The 19,530-nt window shown below is 39.8% G+C and overlaps 1 protein-coding gene across 4 annotated transcripts; it reads right to left on the bottom strand.

The window, feature by feature from the left end:
- Nucleotides 1–1,556: 1,556 nt before the first annotated feature.
- Nucleotides 1,557–19,047, bottom strand: LOC117418464 (BTB/POZ domain-containing protein KCTD5-like). Of its 4 annotated transcripts, XM_059035424.1 has the most exons (8): nucleotides 18,758–19,047; nucleotides 12,300–12,408; nucleotides 11,938–12,029; nucleotides 10,885–10,980; nucleotides 9,178–9,294; nucleotides 6,757–6,882; nucleotides 6,116–6,180; nucleotides 1,557–3,946 (listed from the first exon to the last, which is right to left on the bottom strand). In XM_059035424.1, exons 1-7 carry the CDS (start codon nucleotides 19,031–19,033, stop codon nucleotides 6,136–6,138), a joined length of 861 nt encoding a protein of 286 aa, XP_058891407.1. In that variant the 5' UTR covers nucleotides 19,034–19,047; the 3' UTR covers nucleotides 1,557–3,946; nucleotides 6,116–6,135. The 4 variants fall into 4 exon arrangements, with proteins under 4 accessions (XP_058891407.1, XP_033887441.2, XP_058891408.1 ...); XM_034031550.3 differs by lacking the exon at nucleotides 6,116–6,180 and having other exon boundaries at nucleotides 18,758–19,043; XM_059035425.1 differs by lacking the exon at nucleotides 9,178–9,294 and having other exon boundaries at nucleotides 18,758–19,042.
- Nucleotides 19,048–19,530: the final 483 nt, after the last annotated feature.

Below are 19,530 nucleotides of genomic sequence, written 5' to 3'. Positions count from 1 at the left end.
CTCCAGACCCAGAACTATGATAAAGCCATCGCACAGGGAGCGGAAGACTATTTGCTGCTCTATTTGTTAAGATTAATAAAAGGTCTTTCTTAATTTAATTCTATATGGGAGCTGGAGATCATACTTTATTAATGCATATAAGTTATCCTCCCTAGACAGTAAAAGCCATTTACAAATAGAAGGCAGAAAGTACTTATGTACAGCACGTGATCATTCTTCTTGCACGGTTAAATGTTAGTAGGACGCCCATCCACCTCAAGCAGCTCTCAGATGATACTTGAATGATTTATTTTTGGTGCTTTAAGTTTGCACAGCATAATACAAACACAAATCAGATTGGAAAAAGATGAAAATCAAAGTTTGGGGAATGTCTGCACAAGCGCAGGTGAAGAGAATGAAATGAACACAGGGGCTGTTTCTGGTTTTGAAGACAATGACCATTTGTTTTTCCTTTTTGAATCGATCTAGTAGATTTAAGTTCAAATTGAAAGCTGCTGCAGCCGTGTGACTGAACAGTGAGTGTCTGCTGTGATCTTCCACATGAGCCTCACGGCACGTCCATATCCCAACAAACACCGGTACTGCAATTCAGTATTGCAGCACCACACTTGTGCCTGACCACTGCTAAAAACCACAATAAGGGCTAGAAAGTGGTTAGAAAAAAATATATATATAAGAATGATATCTTTCCACTTAGATGACTAATTCTATTATTCGTGATCAATTTCGCTCATAGTAAAAAACTAAAAAAAATGCTTTTAGGAAGCTTAAAAGGGTAATAGAAACCTCCCCACCACTACTTCAATTACAGTCCGCCTTTATATCTACCACTTAGATAAGTAAAAAAAAAAACTAAGTGGTATTGATTGCTGATTAACACTTGGAAAAAGGGAGGACTTGAAACAATGTGAATAAATACAGTAAGTGCCTCTTACATTTCCATTCACCCCTGGGACCCACTTGAAAGCGGTCTGAAGTCAGACTCGTCCGTTCCAGCAGCAGCAGCTCGAGATCAGATCAGTTTCAAATGGGACTCTGCCCCAGTTACTGCATGCTGGATGAACTCAACCTCTCCAGCTGGCACTGCTGGTAGAAGTTCACCAAAGAGCCTTTCCAATGTGATCTTTGACTTGTGTAAAGGTCTGGTTGCTGATTGGCATGCGAGCTGCAGAGTCAACCAGCGGCTGGTATACAATAGAGACGAGATTGAGTCAATCAAACAGACTGGTTTTGTGAAGTGAATGGAAATTATTATTATTATTTGTTTATTTATCAGACGCCTTTATCCAAGGCGACTTACAGAGACTAGGGTGTGTGAACTATGCATCAGCTGCAGAGTCACTTACAATTACGTCTCACCTGAAAGACGGAGCACAAGGAGGTTAAGTGACTTGCTCAGGGTCACACAATGAGTCAGTGGTTGAGGTGGGATTTGAACCGGGGACCTCCTGGTTACAAGCCCTTTTCTTTAACCACTGGACCACACAGCCTCCTATAATGGGGGGGGGGGGTGGAACATATATGTGCATTAAAGGGGTTAAAACAAACAAAACAACTAAAAACCAAAAGTAATTTAATAAAAACCAGGATAGCCATATGCACAACAGAAAATAGACTTAACAAGGTAGTTCACAGCCCATGTTTGTGGGTCACAAAGGGTATTTTATATATAAAAATACAAACCTTGTTAATAGGAAATAAGAGATCAGAACTAAAACACGTACTGACTAACAAACTGGTGCAAAAGTTTTTTTAAACAAAACAATTAACTCAAAAGCATCATTAGAACACATAACAGAACGTCTAAAATAGAAACATTGCCATGTGAAGTCAAGAAAATAAACAGTTACTTTGACAAAGCTACTTCAGCCTTGCAAAACTATATATAAAAGAAAGTACATGTTCATCCGTCAGTATAAACAGTTTAACTGCTTTTAAAATTATTATTTTTTGCTACATTGAAGGCCATATAAAACTATAAAAAGGATATTATGTTTTTTGTAAAAAAAACACACACATACAATATGCAAAAAGCAACAACTAAACCACCTTATAATTTGCAGAGTATAAACAAGAGGCCTAAACCTCATTTTGCAAGTCTGAAAGCAGCGTGGGACACTTCAAAACCTGGAGTTGATTTTATAAGCACTTTTTACTGTGTTCAGTTGCATAGAGCAGGCTTCACCTGAAACCAGTCGACCAGGTAAAAGCTGCAGCAGTTAAAAGATGTAACGCTAAAGAAAGATCACAGAAATGCTCACACTTCTGTTAATAGATTCTATCCCAATGTCAGTCCTGCCCTGCAAACAACCTCTTCCTGATCAGCATGTGCTACTGGGATACTTTCTATTGTGTCACCCGCACAGATCCTAAACTATGAGGATTGCTTGTTAAAGAAACATTTTCCTCACAATAAACTCAATTAATTAAACTGCATTACACAGCTGGCTTCATTGCATATAAAACCAGGCCAACAAAAGACGATAAAAGGTTTTATTGAAATATATTGGCTTGGTACTTGAATGAACTTGCTTTTGTATAAATTGGGACTGCAAGGTTTTCAGCCAAACCTGTAAAACGTGTAACAATATAAAACATTTATTAAAAGATAAAGTACTTCCTAAAAAGCTTTAAAGTGGTTTGGTATTTTACACTGAAGCGTTCTTCCACACGTGTGCGTGTTTAGAAGCTTACGATAGATAGTCTGTCCGTGTGCGTCTACGTGCGCGCATTAGAGCATGGACTCATGCCTTAAGGGTTTCAACAAATTTGAAAAAAAGTTCAGTGAAACTATAAAAAGCCTGAAGTCACCGTCGTTAGGGTTTATTTTTAATCTATACACCCAATAAATTGTACAAATGAGGCCTAAATGTATTTGTTCCTTATCAAATGTATGCAGAAAAAAAACAAAAACAAAATTAGAAACCTCCATATTTGGGCCAGGAATCAGTTTTTTCTATGCCTGTTTGAAAGCTCTTTAAAATATCTTCACACACACAAACCCTGAAACACAATTACCTATGTGTCCAATAAACAACCCCCCCCCCCCCCCAAAAAAAACCCACATTGCTACTGTACCGTATATCCGACATTCCTTTGAAAATGATCAAAACCTGTGATTTAAGTGACATTTTTGAAGGAAGCATCATTTTTAAAAAAGGTACACCGTTCTGCTTTTCAGTAAACTCACTTTAATTTTATTTTTTTAATGCACCTTGGTCCTTAACAGAAATATAAAATCATTTAAAATCTATTCTACTCCCTTTTTGAAATTCAGTGGCCCCTATACGTTTTTATTCCACTCCTGTAGGATTAGCTGTCAATACTTTAAAATGAACAGATATAGCAAACACCACACAACAAACAGGATCACCTTTCTACTTTTTTCATGCCTGGTCCTGAATCCCAGATGCGGGCGGTATCTTTCTTTGTGCTAATCTCACACTGGGAAGAGAGTGAAGGAACCACGGTGCGATCCATCCCTCACAGCCCTATTGAACAGTATAGGGTCAACAAACTTGACACACATTTCAAAACGGTGGAATACCTACACTACTGGCTGGTTTAAGATTGCAGAACGAACTCAGCCCGCTGCATTGCAGTTTGTGCAAACGATCAGACTTGCAAGACTTTAGGTCAGTAATCTCTCAATATTTACTGTTTTTAGAAACTCGGTCCTGTACACTCAACAGGCCAAAAAAAATGTTTAAAAACAAAACTTGTGGTGTTGTTGTATGTATATAATCTGTTAAACCTTTTTGTCTGTAGAGTATATATACAAAATTTAAATTAAAAAAAAAAAAAAAGTAGTTTAGCCAAGTAGTTTTCATCTGTGCCAAAGCTCTTCAGTGTGGTGATGCGTTGGCTTTCTTTCTGTGCTTGGAAATCGAAGGAAAAAGTCTTCCATACTGTGGCTTCACATTCTTGATCCCCTTTCTTGCAGAATCTGGAAGAAAACAAAGGCACGTGTTATCTGAGCTATCTGCAAGGGATTCCTTTTAACTTGGCGTGCTTTCCTTAAAAGCCCTGTGGAGATCTGCAGTACCCCAGTTAAACTGCTATGGGTACAGAAGGTGGTTGTGGGCACATTTCATAGGAGACCATGGAGGTTGCATAGGTAGACACGAGCAACGGTCCGATTTAATCAAGGTCTTGACTCCATAACGCTGTGTTTACCATGCTTCATATGAAACCAAGTAAATCAGCCTGGGCTAGCACTTTTTGATGTACACACAGCCCTTCGAGAGAGTAAGCTGGCAAGCAACGGCAAACCACAAAAAAATTAAAAAAAAACACACCTTAAAATGGTTGCCAACTTTACTATGCCTGGATAATCTTGGTGTATCAAATCGACCAGGAGCCCAGCATTTCATTACAGAGTTTCTCTGCACCCCGTTGCAGAGACAGAACAGCCACTCTACCAGGTGACCTCTGGTTGTTGTTTAGCCCCGATGCACAAATATGGTGCTCCAGACCCTCCTGATGCATTTGTGTGGAATTTATAAAACCCATTACCTTATCAGAGCTCCAACGAATGCATAACAACCTGGAATTTTATCACTTGGCCAGAATGCAAAAAAAAATTATATATATTAAAAAAGGGAGCTCTGAACAGAGCATCTCAGTGGTCTTAAATAACACGACTGGACAATGTGTCTTTCTTTGCATGCACACATTAGGACTCTGGCTAAGGTACACACTTTCAATTGATCAGATTTGGTATGGGGACAAATACAGCTGACCCAAGCAAGCACAGCTCAGTGCAATAGCTAAAATCTGAAGTTTGAATCACGTAAAATGTTGCAAGTGATTTCTTGTTTTTGAAACTTTGCAATGTTTAAGAGTTTTCCCCTGGAAAGGACAGTACCAATAATAAATTTAAAAAAAAGGATTATTCAGGCATTTCAAAACAAACAAAAGAAAAATCTTGCATAAATTGATCTTTGTGCAATAATTCCAGAAAGCTACTATAAAACACATATGCAGCTTTATATAGTACAAGACTCTGTAAGGCAAACGATATGTATTGCTTTAGAGACAGGAAATGCTTCCCACAGACACATTAGGCATTTACAGTAACACTGCATGAATAGCTTCAAATAACCCTAGCCTTTGGTGAAACGAGTTTTTTTGGGTGGGGTCTTGACAGATTATTATGACAGATAAATGACTAAAAGGATGCAGCCGAAACAGGGCATTTCACCAAATCAGAGGGCCCGTTAGCTAGGGAAATGGTTTCCGATCGATACAGGACAGTAAGCTTTTTCTGTTACTACTTTGTATGAATTTCCCCTGCCATTAGCAATCAATGGACAAATACTTGCAGGCTTGTACACAGTTGGAGCTCTGTACATAGAGCCAATGACACAGACAAGGGCAGGGCTCTGTCAAGATAACCACTTGAGGACTGTGTGGAGTTCATCTATGAACACCGGCAGGCTATTTAAAGGGATAGATTATACTTGCGCTGCAGTTTACAGTCATTACCAGAATAAGAAGTCTTAACCCTACTACTGCACAGCAGCAAGGTCGATACAGACAGCAGCTCTCCTTAAAGGTCAACAGGATCACGCCTCACCCGCCTCCCTGGCACATAAAACAAACCAGTGTTCCACTTCCATTCCCCACAGCAGCTGCAAGGTCACGAGGCTCACCCTGGCAGTGCGGAGATGCACACCCAGGAGCGCCTGAAAGAAAGCATGACTGGGCGTACTCAGAGGTCATGCTACTGTACAGAGTAGAGCCTGCACAAGTCAAGTGTGACAGCAGATATAGATTTACAGACGACTTAAGTCCCATTTTAAAATAATTAGGTCCCCCACGTATTTAATTATCCAGACACCTAACTGCTTTCTATACATCTATATCTGTGTTCTATTTTGCATAGAATTCCTCTGCAAACTGGTTAAAATTGCTGTAGAAGCAAAAAAGTTCTACATCAAAACAGGATGATCTGAACAAGTCTGAATGAGGGAGATTTAAACAAGGTGAGAGCTGGCTTGATAGTGTACATGTGCAGATTCTGAGAGAGCGAAAGAGAGAGACAGCGAGCGAGAGAGAGAGAGAGCGAGAGAGAGGAGTCTACATGGCTTCTAGGGGCATCTGTTATGCTCACCATGGCATTACAGTTCAAATTTAATCTGAGTCATTCATATCGTAATCCGTCTCTTCATCCTCACTCTGAGTCAGCATGCAAGAGGAAAGAAAGAAAAGAAACAAACAAAAAGGAAAGAATTCACATAGCTGCAGGATTAGAAGTGCAGTACTGGACCCTTTTCTTGGAGGTGAAAACCAGATGCTTATGATGTACGAGAAGTTTTCCCCCCCCCATTAACACGGATCAGTCTTGTACCTCTTTCACAAGACGATTACAAATCTCTGATGACTGGTGTAAAGCTGCACCACTTACGATTTTGGCCAACACATTTTAGATGATCTTTCAGGAACTGTAAATCAATAAACAACAAATCACATTTAAACAGACAGAAACCGGAGATGGGTGGAAAAGTCTGTGATATTCTTAATGAAATTCAAACTTGGGAGGGAAACAGTGTTATAAACATATCTACCAACAGTTCTTTGTAGCACTTGTGGCCCATCTTATTGTAATCTAAAGGAGTCGAACAGCATGTAAGGAGTCCAGAGGGTATCACTTTAATCATTAAAACAGTATCATTATGCAGATTAGGAATGTGCTGTAATCATTTCAAGGCTACAAAGCCTGCTGATCACACTGTGCTCTCGACTCGTCCTTACCTTGGCTTTTTCACTGGGCTCGCTGTTTGTACCGTAGGCGGTGTTGTGCAACTCCTTCGACACCACACACAGGAACTCCGCTTGGTCTTCATTTCCGTAGGTATAGGAAGAACCAATACTGACCAGCTAGGAAAAAAACAAACAAACAAAACAAAACGGAAAAATACAACATTTGAAAACATTTCCACTGTTGGCTTTAAAAAATCTCTCCTAGCATTTAGTGCTAATGTCATTCATAAATAAAAAATGAACACAAGTTATTTTACAGTAGCTGGAAACCTTTCAGCAAACTTGCTTCAACAATAAAATATTTATCATGGTTATTAATTAATTAGCTGATTTAAACCAAACTATATATAAAAAAAATTAAGGAGAAAAAAATGCACAATAGATTTCCATTACAGTTCTGCTTCCTATGTTTCCTGCTGAAAACCCAATAAAATGACATTGATTATTTACTAACATTACCTCAATGAAAGCTGCTCAATGATTAGGGGCTTTTATTTATACAGGTACATATTTTTAATGTCGGTCTGCCTGCATTTAAAAACAGCAGCCTCCGACACATATCCAAGCTGTAATCAAGCTTATCCTTTTGTTTTAACATTCGCTCTCATCCAGGGAATTCCAATGGATTTTATCCTCTTTTGATCGCTTAGGAAAACAGGTCTCAGATCTCTGAGCTGCAATTAAACTGCTGCCCCCTGCTTGTGCGCATTAGGCACAATGGTATAATTAATTTAGAATGAAAAACTAAAATGAAACAATGGGAAAATGTACAGTAGCGTACAGATATCGCTGCCACTGTTTTAGACACAAACCCCATGGCACTAATGGGACACAGCAAGGTCTGACAACCTAAATGCCTGGCAGTAAGTTTTGAACCTCCTCTCAGTCACTCATTTCAAATTAAACATCTTCTCTTTAAAAAACTGCCACTTGACTATTTTATTTCTTAGAAGAGACACTAGAAAGATCAACATTACTTTTGACTTTCACCAAAATACTTGTTTCATCTCCCCCCCCAAAAAAAGGGAAGCGGTCTACTTCTGTAGCAGTTGGTTTTGTAAGCAATTGAAACCCAACAGCCACGCATTCGCTTACTGCACAGTTTAGTAAGCTGTAGCAAACATGTGTTCAGGGTCTCTTGTGCTGCTTGCTCTCCAATTGAAAATATCTTGTTTTTTGCTGCACATGTCCAGGCATGCCTGGCTACTGTAATGAATATAAATGAGCTGCTAGATCCTCCTGCAAACAGATCTTCTGCAGGACTCGGAGGTGACAGTACCATGACAACCTGAATTCTGGTATGACAAGTTACGCAGCAGCTTATTAATGTTTTTGTGGTAAAGCCGACAGACAGCAAGCAAGTACAACAGAGGTGTAAAAACCTGAGAAAACATGAGGTCATTTTACAGTGGCTCATTCAGGACAGGATGTTTATCATGGGTCGAGGTCCTGAGATCATTTATCTTGTGATTCCTAATTATTCCCCATTTCTATTTATTGGATTCAGGCTAGGTAAGCTTAAATAGAATACACCTCGGGGGGGGGGATCCATTATATTGCTGATTTAAAAAAAAAAAAAAAAACACAAACAAACACACACCTTGATTCCATGGCTAGCAAGAAAAGTCTTCTTCAACTGAAGGGGAAAAACTAAACTATTCTTTATTCACCACTTATGAACTAGACGCTGCGGACTTGGGACTATGCATCCCAGGTAGCAGCATTTACACCAGAGAGCTACCTAGCCTGAACTCCAGCCCGTCCAATTAAAGTGTCTAACTAAACCACCCACCTTCACATATTGCATTACACAGAATTAGAAGATTGTCTTTGCATTCAATTATATTCAAGTTCTTAAGTTTTCTTTCATGGGGGAAAAATGAATTAAGCATCACAGTCAACATTCTTAGTTACAATATTAAAGGTGTACATTCAGGAACACCCACAGCTTGGATGGAATCGGCATGAAGTTTAGCAATCAGCGGGGGATTTTCAAAGAGGGCAGCCGATAGAGATGGGTTATGTAATCTATGCAGGTCCACCCAATATTTTGTCTTTAGGTTTTATTAGAAAAATGTGTTTTAGAAGAGAGTCGAGCCAAAGAGCTAACACACCAACACATAGATAAGGCACTAGTCATGGACTTGATTACAATTCAAAATAAATGTGCCTGAAGGGTGGTGCCTTGGCTAGCATTAAACTTACACACACGCAGTTAAATAGATTTAGTAAAGTTAATAATAATAATAATAATAATAAATAAATCCACATACACACGATAAGGTGGTGGAGCTCGACACCTGACAGAACAGTGGCTGAATGCAGAGATGGAAGCAGCAGGGAGGCAGGTGGGCAGGTAAGCCATGCAAGGCAAACTAGAGAGGAGACTCGGGAGGGAATCGTGAGACACACCTCGCTGCTGCTGTTCTTGACACTGGGCTCCTCCCCCTTCACTTCCCTCGACACAATCAGCAGAAACTCTGACTGGTGGTCCCGGCCATAGCCAATCGGGGAACCTACACTGACAAGCTGCAACGACCAATCAGAGCACAGAGTGTGGTCATTCTGCATCGAATCAACAGGCTGCAGATTAAAGAATAAGGCTCTCTCATCCCCCCCTCCATGCCATTTTTGCTTTGGTATTAAAAAAAAAAAAAAAAAATGCCTGTACATTTTATATTTGCTTAATTTATTATTTTTTTGGGCACAAATTCTTTTAAGAAAATACAGGCTATAAAAACAAAAAAACCACACAACAAGAAGTGTTAATGCCACAAGGGCTGCTTTGTGCAAGGGTTGGTGGGGTCCAGAAAACAGCAGGGGGAGAAAAAGTGTCTGATTCTTGGGAAAGGAGGACAGCTTCCAACATTTAATCTATATGAAATATTGACAGATTTGGCTACAGAAGAACCCCCCCCCCCCCCCCTCCCTCCCTCCCAATAATAAAAAATAAACAGGATTTGCCACATACAAAAGCTCAATGCTCCAGAGTTCCATTCCAACAGTGATAAAGAACAGACCAGTACATCAGCAGGGTAACATCTAGTCAGATTCAGCAGTGATAAAGAACAGACCAGTACATCAGCAGGGTAACATCTAGTCAGATTCAGCAGTGATGCTGAACAAAAAGAGCCCCTCACCTCCGCAAAACACAAAATGTGTAAAAACTACTTTTATACAACATGCAAATTTACCAACAGACATTAAACAAGACTTCTCTTTTTGGGTTACATCTCAGGAGCTTGTCTGCAACAGAAACGGAACACACACACACACACACACACACACACTATTTGGCCTGAGCATACTTCCAAAAACTCCTCTTTTAAGCGGCTTGAATTACATACAAAAGACTCCAGGTAATCTCATGTACAGATTTTTTGTTGTTGTTGAAAGAATCCTTCTAAAGTGCGATGGTGAAAAGGAGAAAACAGCATTCCAGGTGGATGAAACCGAGTCTAGGAAGGCATCCGACATACACAGGGAGGCCGGACTGCTGTCCTCAAGTACTCTTGAGGCACACTTATCACAGCTTTTTAAATTATTTTATTTTTTATGACTGGTAAGTCAAATCAAGTATTTGGCTTTGGAAACCAAATGAAAGTAAATGGTAGAGAGACTTAACTTGTCACTGAATACCAAATATAATAATAATAATAATAATAATAATAATAATAATATCAAAAGTTCATCACATCTTAGATTTATAGGTATATTTTGCCAACAAGGAGCCTGGTAGAAATCTTTACATTATATACGTATCATTAAAAACATAACTGCTGGCTTAAATATCCCCCAAATAAAACAAAACCCCAAAAAACAGGTAAAGTTCCAAATTACACAGAACAGGCTTTGCTAGTGATGTCAAAGCATGTGATTGCAATATATACTAATCATGCCTCTGCACTAGTTTATAGCAGAAGTAGCAGTATTCATACAGTAAATGTGGATCTCGCTTGCAGATTAAGTTAGTGCAGGGGTTCGTGCAGAATCTCTTTATTCTAATGTCAGCTACTCCAAGAAGCAAAATGTACACATCTGCAGGACTTCTGTAGGTGAGAAATCAGCCTTGCAACACTGAGACTGCCAATGAAGATTCTGCTGCCAGCGTCACTGTACCTGCTCAAACTTCCAGCCGTCAGACATGGTGGAGACCATCTGCGTTAGTTCTTCTTCCTGGCACTGTAGAACTCTGTAAACGTGTTTCACAGGCACCTAAGAATTAAAAAGAGGCAGTTCAGCCTATTACATGATGCAGTGCATCCATGTAATAGATTCAGAACCATCTCCTGTGCAGGGCTACATTCGGAAGGTCTAGAACTGAAGAGGTCTACTGTATCAGCACTAGAGCTGCAAGAAACGATTATTCAGACTCTCCACAGACAAGAGGGTCATCGGTGTGGATTGTGCGGTTTTACCATTCCAAGTGAAAACAGCTGCTTGCATTTGTGACGATTGCTGCTTAGACTGTGGAGAACAGCGATCCACACAATCCCAAGCAGCTGTTTCTTCACTTGGAATGATAAGTTAGCCGAGTCAACACCAATGACCTTGATCATATATATTTATAAAAAAAAAGGTCTACAACAATACCTGCAAAACATCCTATAAAAATCCCAAGGAACTCTTAAATCATCTGTCCTGTCGTCACATTAATTTCCTGCGATTCATTGTAAAAAAAAACACCCCACACAACAGGCCTGTACCTCAGCTGTACTCTACTCTAACTTAGTTGTTAAAAGTATAGACTTAATTTATTTAAATCTCAAAAGGAGATTTAATGTGATGACGGGAGCAGAGGGTAATGCACCGAGCTATTTAAAGCTCTTTTCTATTTAATATAGAACGCTCATGAATAAAACAGTGATAGCATTTCAGAATTCTGTGCTCCACGACCCAGTCCTACAGCTTCCAATTAAATAGAAGTAGAAAAAAAGAAAATCACCAAACCAGAAATATAAAACCAAGGCTTTTGATAATCTCGCCCACGTGTCTGTGTCTATACAAACTTCCTTGAGGTTCCACTGTTTGTTTGCAATCACAGTGCGGGAGGATAGCAGAATTACCGAAGCAACAGAAAGCGATCTTGCTAAAGCCTGTTCCTGGCAGCTCAAGCACAGGTCTGTGATGACATGAGATGCAGTATGAGCTGCATAAAGATCCTCAACCTACCTGTGAAGGTTTGCAGTCTCTTTCCCTGATCTTGTCTTTGATTAGTTTTATTAGTGACGTGATATTGTAGAATTCTGCCTCCTCCAGCACTCCTGGTAACAGGGAGAAAAAAAAATGCACCATGCAGAGAAACTTCATAAAATAACCTTAAATTTGCTCAGTTTTAATCTACCGCTTTTGTAAAAAGAAACGTAATATCGTCTGAAAAAACAACCTTGCACCATTGGGAGATTGCAGCAATATTCGTCTTGCTGCTTTTTATAGATTTGGATAAAGTGAGTTACATAGTAGTATACAGAGGAACAGGATTCAAAAAACGCTAGGATACACTTCACTTTGTAAGCAGATATAAACACACACACCTTCTTCAGTCAAGTCCTTGTTGAAGACCAGCTTCCCATGTCTCAAGTAATTTAGCACTGGACCAAAATACGTGGGGTCTCTGTCTATAAGATAGGCACCTGTTTCATCCTGGAGAACAGAAAAGGAAAAGGTCACAAGGCAATTAAAAATAAGGTTATAGCTATGCAGATTTACAGGCAACACTTTAATCAATAAAGCATCTAAAGAGGTTACAAACAAGACATTTAATAAGCCAGGCTATACTAGGGGTTAAGAACATGTAACTATTTTCATAAGAAACACATGCAGCAATGAAAGGATACCACATGTGTGTAAGGCGCCACAGCATTTTAAGTATATATATATATATATATATATATATATATATATATATATATATATATAAAGTCAACCTCAGTTAACTCGACAGCCCATGGGGGATGCCATTTAGCGTGGACTTATCTGTGGTGTCGAGTTAAACACGGGTGCACACGAGCCATGGCATTAACATGTCTAGCAGTAATACAACTCACATGTTTACAGTATTTACAAGCTTATTTGTAAGTGTGCTTATGAAAACAAAAACGCAAGTTACCAGGCTACAGAGCTGTCTTACTCCACGCGTTCTACCAAAGAGTTCAACTCAATTCATGATCACTTTTCAGATTTGTTTTTTCTGAAATAATTCCAGAGTTAGTTAATTGTAACATTCTGTCGTTTTAGAGAAAACTACCTGGCAAGTCAGGGGTTAAAGAGGCAAGCTTACAGGCCAAAAGGGGTGTTTGTGTTGGGGGGAGTTGGCATCTCTGTATGTTTGCTATATGAATATTCTGCATTACTATACAGAGTGAAAACATGCTGTCATTTTTTATTCCAATACTGTCCCATCAATATTACAGGGTGACTGCACCAGGTGGGCAGGCAACTCGTGCATGGTGGTTATAGTGAAGTGATCCCAAATCAGCAGCTTCCACTTCCCGGGAAACAGAACAGCAGCGGGACACTCCAACGGGAGAGTGAAAAGGACTTGTGCAGGTCTGGCAATACAATGGAAAACTTCTTCCAGTTCACTTCCATTACTGGCAAAGACCCAGTTCACGCTAGACTGGCAGAATTGCCATGTAGGTTTAAAAAAGAAAAAGTCTGGAAAAGCTTGGCTGGTAGCAAAATCCGTTTGGAGATGACTACAAAAAAAAAAACAAACAAAAAAAAAAAAAAAACGTTCAAATTAAGATTTGTGCTAATCTGGGGTTTGAAACAAACCATTTAAGTCACAGGCCTGTTCGCACTGTAGGACCTTCCACTTTCTGCAGCTGGTCCTTTAAAGCTTCAGCAAAGTGTAGGGCTTCTGAGGTGCTTAGATGGCAGATTTTAACTGTGACGCACAGATGTACCTGTAGGGCGTCCTTTCTGAAAATCACTGGAAAATAAATATGGAACTCATGATTTATTCTCGTCCTTTTTGGAAAGCCATCCTGTGCAGACTGGAAAAGGAGACGGAATGCTGTGTATGCAGGTTTATCAGCTTTATAAATATCCCCAGGCTGCAAACATAAGCTTCTTCTCCACTGCTGTGAAGATGCGAGCTCATGACAGCAAGTTTACTGAACACTAGCCTGCAGAACACAGCGTTTACAATACAGCTTGTTTCATATATACATTCCCGATTTTATTTGTGCTATTTTATAAATGGGACAGATAGGGAAAAAATGAGCTCACACATGCTTCTATTTTATGTGAATGCTAAACTGCCGGAGTGAGTCATAACCAGTTATTTTAGTTGCCAAATTGAGCAGCCCTTCCATTCATTAAGTGAACAGAGGTGTTCTATTCACTACAGTAAGCAAGGACCTGGTTGAAACAGGGTCCTGGATTATAAACGGACTGAAAAAAGACACAAGCCCCACTGTTCAGGACCAGGCATGGGCACGGGCACTGCCAGTCACACTGGAAGCAGTGAACAGCTTCAGGCCCTGGATGCAGGTTTAAATGCTTCAATTCAACCATTAGCATGGTTAGAAAAGACACTGTGACCATTTCAATACAACTGACCAAAAGCAGGAACGTCACTGCAGGGGATCAGAACGGAAGCTGTACTGCAATTCACATCTCAGGGTCTGTGCATAAGAGACAACAGTGCCATATAGAATGTATCATTTTAGATTCCTCTAAAAGCTTTTTTTAAAAAATAAAAAAAAATACACACCAATAAATAACTGACAAAAGAAAAAAAGGCATGCTGTGGAATTCAAAAACATTCTCCATTCGGTCCTTTATATATTTTGGAAATGCCTTTTGGATTTTTGCCGTGCAGCCAAAAGGTCTTAAGGAAAAGAAATTACAGATGCACAGAGTGAGGCAACATTATTAATACTTCATGATCAGTGATCTTGCCTTTTACATGCAGAAGTATGTCTTCAGTGCACCATCAAAAAACAAAAAGGAAACAAAACACACTCTATACTCCGCCCTTCCATTTGTTGATGCAGAACAGAAATATTATTTGAATGAATTAAAGTGGACCTAAAATCACATATGCATAGCTCTCCCACAGAATAAAATATTGCACACTACCTTCCTGCCTGCACTGTGGGGTTGGGGGAGGGTAGGCAGTCACCCCTTAAGTAATGCAATAAAGAGGCAGCACGTGTCCAGAGGACAGTGTGATAATTCAACACTGTGCTTGTGGTGTCTCTCCGAGCCCCAGTGAAAGAAGGGATCACGCACACTGCAGGCTACCATCGGAGAGCAGAACAGAGCCAGTGTGAAGAATGCAGAGCAGTGCAAGCAGGGTCTGTGGCTGAAGACAGGCTATTGATTCTCTGTGCTGAGAAATACAATCTAGCCTTTATAAAAGGGGAGGCAAGACACACTGGGGGGCATGGTTAATGCACACTACACACACACACACACACACACTGCAGTCTTCAGCCCTCTGAATTGGATATTACCCACATGATATTGTTTTCCCTACCTGACAAATTTACCACCAACTACTATATATGGCTGCAAACTGCCCACTGTATATTTGTATTGAGCCTCCCATTGGTATTGAATTTGCAAGCAATCAATTTAGTCAACTCTTTAGAGTCTGCATTTGCAAGTTTAGCAAGTTTTGGAAGGGACTGAAAAGTGGGGAGAGGAGCAGGGGGGGGAAACAGGATAATACTGTATGTCATGTCTATGAAAAGTTAAAAACTACAAGGTTGGGAACAAAGGACGTAACTGGAAAACGGAGGCAATTCCCAGCAGCTGAAAGATCAAGCTACAGAATGTAAATTTAAATTAAAAAAGTGATGCAAATAGATTTTATAATGGGTTGCAGTGGGACTTATTCCCCTATGTGACAGGGCAGCAAAAACGAAAGAACTGTATTATTCAGTTGCAACCCTTTTAGGACTGCACCTTTTTGCTCTCATGCAGGTTATACAATGCACACTGTAATTTGTGCTTCTGCTTACAAGCAATGAAACCAGCATGCATGTTCATGTTCCTTTTAGAGCTTGAGATTTTCAAGCCCTGCTGCGTTTCCTCCTTACTAAATCAGGTGCATGTCACAGATTTTCTAGGAATGCAGTTCAGAATTATGAACCACACCGAGAAAGCATCTGTCCTGTACCAGCGTCTGCACACCCTGCAGATTAGCTGAAAGCAATCTGCAACCAGGCATGTCGTAGAAAGGATCGAATGACACAAAAATCTGACTCTGCAACCAAATTGTAAACCACAAGTTAGTTAAAACACCAGGGCTTCACACCAGCTGAAATGCACAGTACGGAAGTGACCAGAGCCAAGATTTGCTATGTGATATGAAAAAATATACTAAAACGTATTAACGTTAAGCAGTATGCAGTATCCAGCCAAGTTAAAAAAAGATATTTGGTAATGTGTTTACTATGAATTCCTACTTGCAGAATAGTCCAGCTACAGTCCAGCTCAAGTTCTGGAAGGTATAAAATGCTAGAAAGGGTTACACGAGTCAGTCAAACGCTCCAAAGGCATGCCACTTGGCCTAATTAATCCCACCAGCTAAATATATAAATGATCACGATCAATGTGTACAGTGCGCTGCATCAGGGCCAAGCTTTGCTTTTTTTTCCTCTTTGCTAACAGATTCGAGTTTTTACAGCAGGCTTTCGTAACTGTTGTGACCTCACGATCCCCACACAGATGTGATGCTGGAATTCTCGCTTATCAATGGCAGGAAACCCAAAACAATCGGTGGGCCAGCCTCACGAACAATGCAGGATGATGCTGAACTCTAAACATAAGCCAGCACAATACGTTCCTACATGAGAACAAAACAGGGAGGTTATGTTACCAGGACTGTGCTTATAAAAAAAGATATCTATTTATATGAAGCCAAAACAGCCATTGCAAAGTAGGAGCCCTATGGTGACACTTTCCCAGTGTTCTGTGTCGATTCATTCCTGCTCCCGGTGTGTTAACTGTGTCTTTCCCACACTTCCCATTCCTAACAAACGAGACGATGGTGTGACAGCAGGAATCGGATGAATCAATTAAACAAGGAACACAAACCAAAAAAAAAAAGTCATGGCTCAGCTTCAAGAAGACTACTACCATAGTCTCTGCATAGCTGCACTTACTACAGCAGACTAATTTGTTTTTGTAATGTTTGCATGACTGAACTTGTCAGATTAAACAGTGAGGATTTATTTATTTATTTTTTTTTAAATCAGGTGGATATCTTGATTGCGGTCGCCAGAATGGAAGGATATATCAATTTCACAGAACAGACAGGCAGTGTATCTGCCAATAGCTGGTGGTTTGAAACAGCAAGTCAGGTGTCTTGGATTAAATGCACTCTTACACCATGTACTGTAGCAAGCTCAGCCCGAACCACACCCACGGATAAATCAGGCTGAGGCAGACCATGAGCGGGCTTGTAACTACCTCCGATTTTCAAAGCACAACGCATGCAAACAGCAGTCTAAGTGCCTTCACTATTGTAGCATTCAGATGAGCAGGCTGCCAGTTTTGCACACGCACACACACACACATTACTCTTACAAAAAACACATGATGCACTATTCACCTCACAGTTACCTTAGAAACAGTTTTAGCATGACACGTTTACACTTTAAACCAGTTAGTTCTAAAAACAAACCTGGCAGGCACGCACTCATACTGTACAAACAAGTGACATCAGTTCCTCTTTTGATGAAAAAAAAAAAAAAAAAAAAAACTATAATGGCATAATTGTGCCTACTGCATTGGAAAGTGTCTGCAAACCACCGAAAAAGGTGCGAGCTGAAATATACTAAAATATAAGTCTGTGGATTTCTCCTGACTGTTACTGGGTACAATGTATGACCAATAAGTTTATAAAACGAAACAATTATAAATGAATACATAAATTGCAAGCTTGCCGCTTTTAACTGTATGCCCTGTGGCTCGCTGAGAGAAGACGCAGCCCATTAATTATTTCTCTGGTAGGCTGGGGCTTTGTAGACAGTATAAGTGTTTATTCTGCCCGCAATGGTGCATTTGACATTATTAAAGAGTGCCTTTGTCTTCAAAATCAGAAGACACGGAAAGGAAAGATTCCTGAAGTAGCTTAACTACCAAGTACCGTTTTGTTTCTCAGCCTACCCACACTCAATACCGTACTGCTGGTCTCAAGCCAGTATTGCAGAAGCGCACTTTGAAATGCTAAAGACAGTCATGTATGCTCTATGGGACGGTGAAACTACGCATTTGTTGGCTGTGCTTTTTTAGTAATATGCATGTTTACTTTTTAAAACGTATATGTTTGGCCTTTTTTTTCACAATGTATCGCTTACAACAAAATACTGTAGTAAAAAAAAACGCACGCATCCATACGCATTAAGTTTGTTCTTTAAAAAATAAAAACAAACGATGACAAGCAACATAAGCGGTCTTACATTATATCAACTATTATTAATAAGCGGAGCACAAACAACTCAGTAGCGGAAAACAGTAAATGACATAGTTTATATCCATTCCAAAGCCATTTCTCTAGTCATGCGTCTCTTCCCCTGCATTTCCAATTGGAATATTAAGTTATACAAAACATATACAAAGCAAAATCAACACAACTTAAGTTAAGATGCACAATTCAAAACCAAGCGCATCCCGTATCCATCGCTTGGCTCAGCCAGTAGCTTAGAAGCTGCGCTTGTCCTAATAATTAACATTGTATTTGTGTATTCGAATTAATTACAGACGCACTTTAGTCGCCATGGTGCCATGAACATAAGAGTTTTACACGTTGTGCAATTGTTTTACTGAATTATCTGTTAACTATAGTTTTTTTTCCCTAATGTTAAATAGTGTTCTGACTCTTGACTCAGAATGTTACATAATTAAATAGAACGCCACGCTGCTACAAATTTGAACCAGCTCGTCGCATGATGTACGTTCACATTTAACACAAGAGCGTCCGAACTGCCTCAGTAGTTTAACCGGACCCCACTCCCGTAGTAACCCGTAGTACCTTATCGGAGTCGAGATCGGGGTCGGCCTGACATAGTCGATACAGGAATGACTTCGGGTCTCTGCAGAGTGTCTGCCGTGTCGTCAAGAAATATGTGCCCCCCACGTTTAACCGGACCCACTTGGAGGCTCCAGCGCCGGGGGTCTGTGTCAGTTCTCCGGGAGAGAGGATGGAACACCTCCGGCAGCCGGAGCTGCTAAAGTCAGAGATATTTTCTGCCATGCCTCGATCTCTCCACTTTCGGGCTCGGCTACAGGAACTGTTGTAAGCGAGCATACAGGAAGTCCCGTCTTTAATATACTTGCTCCCTCCTACAAGCGAAAGCCTCGTTGCCACTCCTATTTTCTCTCCCAGTTGCACCGCTCTAACGTAAAAATGTCAAAATGTTCTACCGGTAGCAAAATATGACACGTATACGTCAAATTCTGCTACCTGTACCGAAAATTTAATTTGTAGCTATAAACGTTATTATTTTTTTGGTCAAGTTAAAGGAATCCAACAATCCACCTTGGTGGTTATATAGAGAGTAGTTTGAAAAGATTAAAAATATCTATTCACCAGAACTAAAATAATGTAATATAATTAACATTGGTTATTTTTCAAACTAATAAACAACATGATCAGAATTTTCACCAGAAAACATCTCTAACAATAATAAATAAATAAATAAATAAATAATCTATTTGCAAAACAATTTTACAAAGGTGTACTTAAGGGTTACTTATAGTATCAAGAAAACACTACTTCAGTGTAAAATACAGTCAGCGTATAGT

This window comes from Acipenser ruthenus, chromosome 13 (assembly GCF_902713425.1).
Source record: "Acipenser ruthenus chromosome 13, fAciRut3.2 maternal haplotype, whole genome shotgun sequence".
Classification (NCBI taxonomy): domain Eukaryota; kingdom Metazoa; phylum Chordata; class Actinopteri; order Acipenseriformes; family Acipenseridae; genus Acipenser; species Acipenser ruthenus.
The sequence above is the reverse complement of the archived record's forward strand: the minus strand, read 5'-3'. Positions and strand labels throughout refer to the sequence as shown.

Bases quoted from the DNA above. Each gene is read 5' to 3' on its own strand.
- LOC117418464 (XM_059035424.1), bottom strand. From the start codon at position 19,033: ATGCTCGCTTACAACAGTTCCTGTAGCCGAGCCCGAAAGTGGAGAGAT. The intron at 6,883-9,177 runs GTGTGTCTCACG...TTTTTTTCCTAG, and splicing joins TCAAGAACAGCAGCAGCGAG to CTGGTCAGTATTGGTTCTTC. The intron at 6,181-6,756 runs GTAAGGACGAGT...ATGCTGACTCAG, and splicing joins AGCCCAGTGAAAAAGCCAAG to AGTGAGGATGAAGAGACGGA.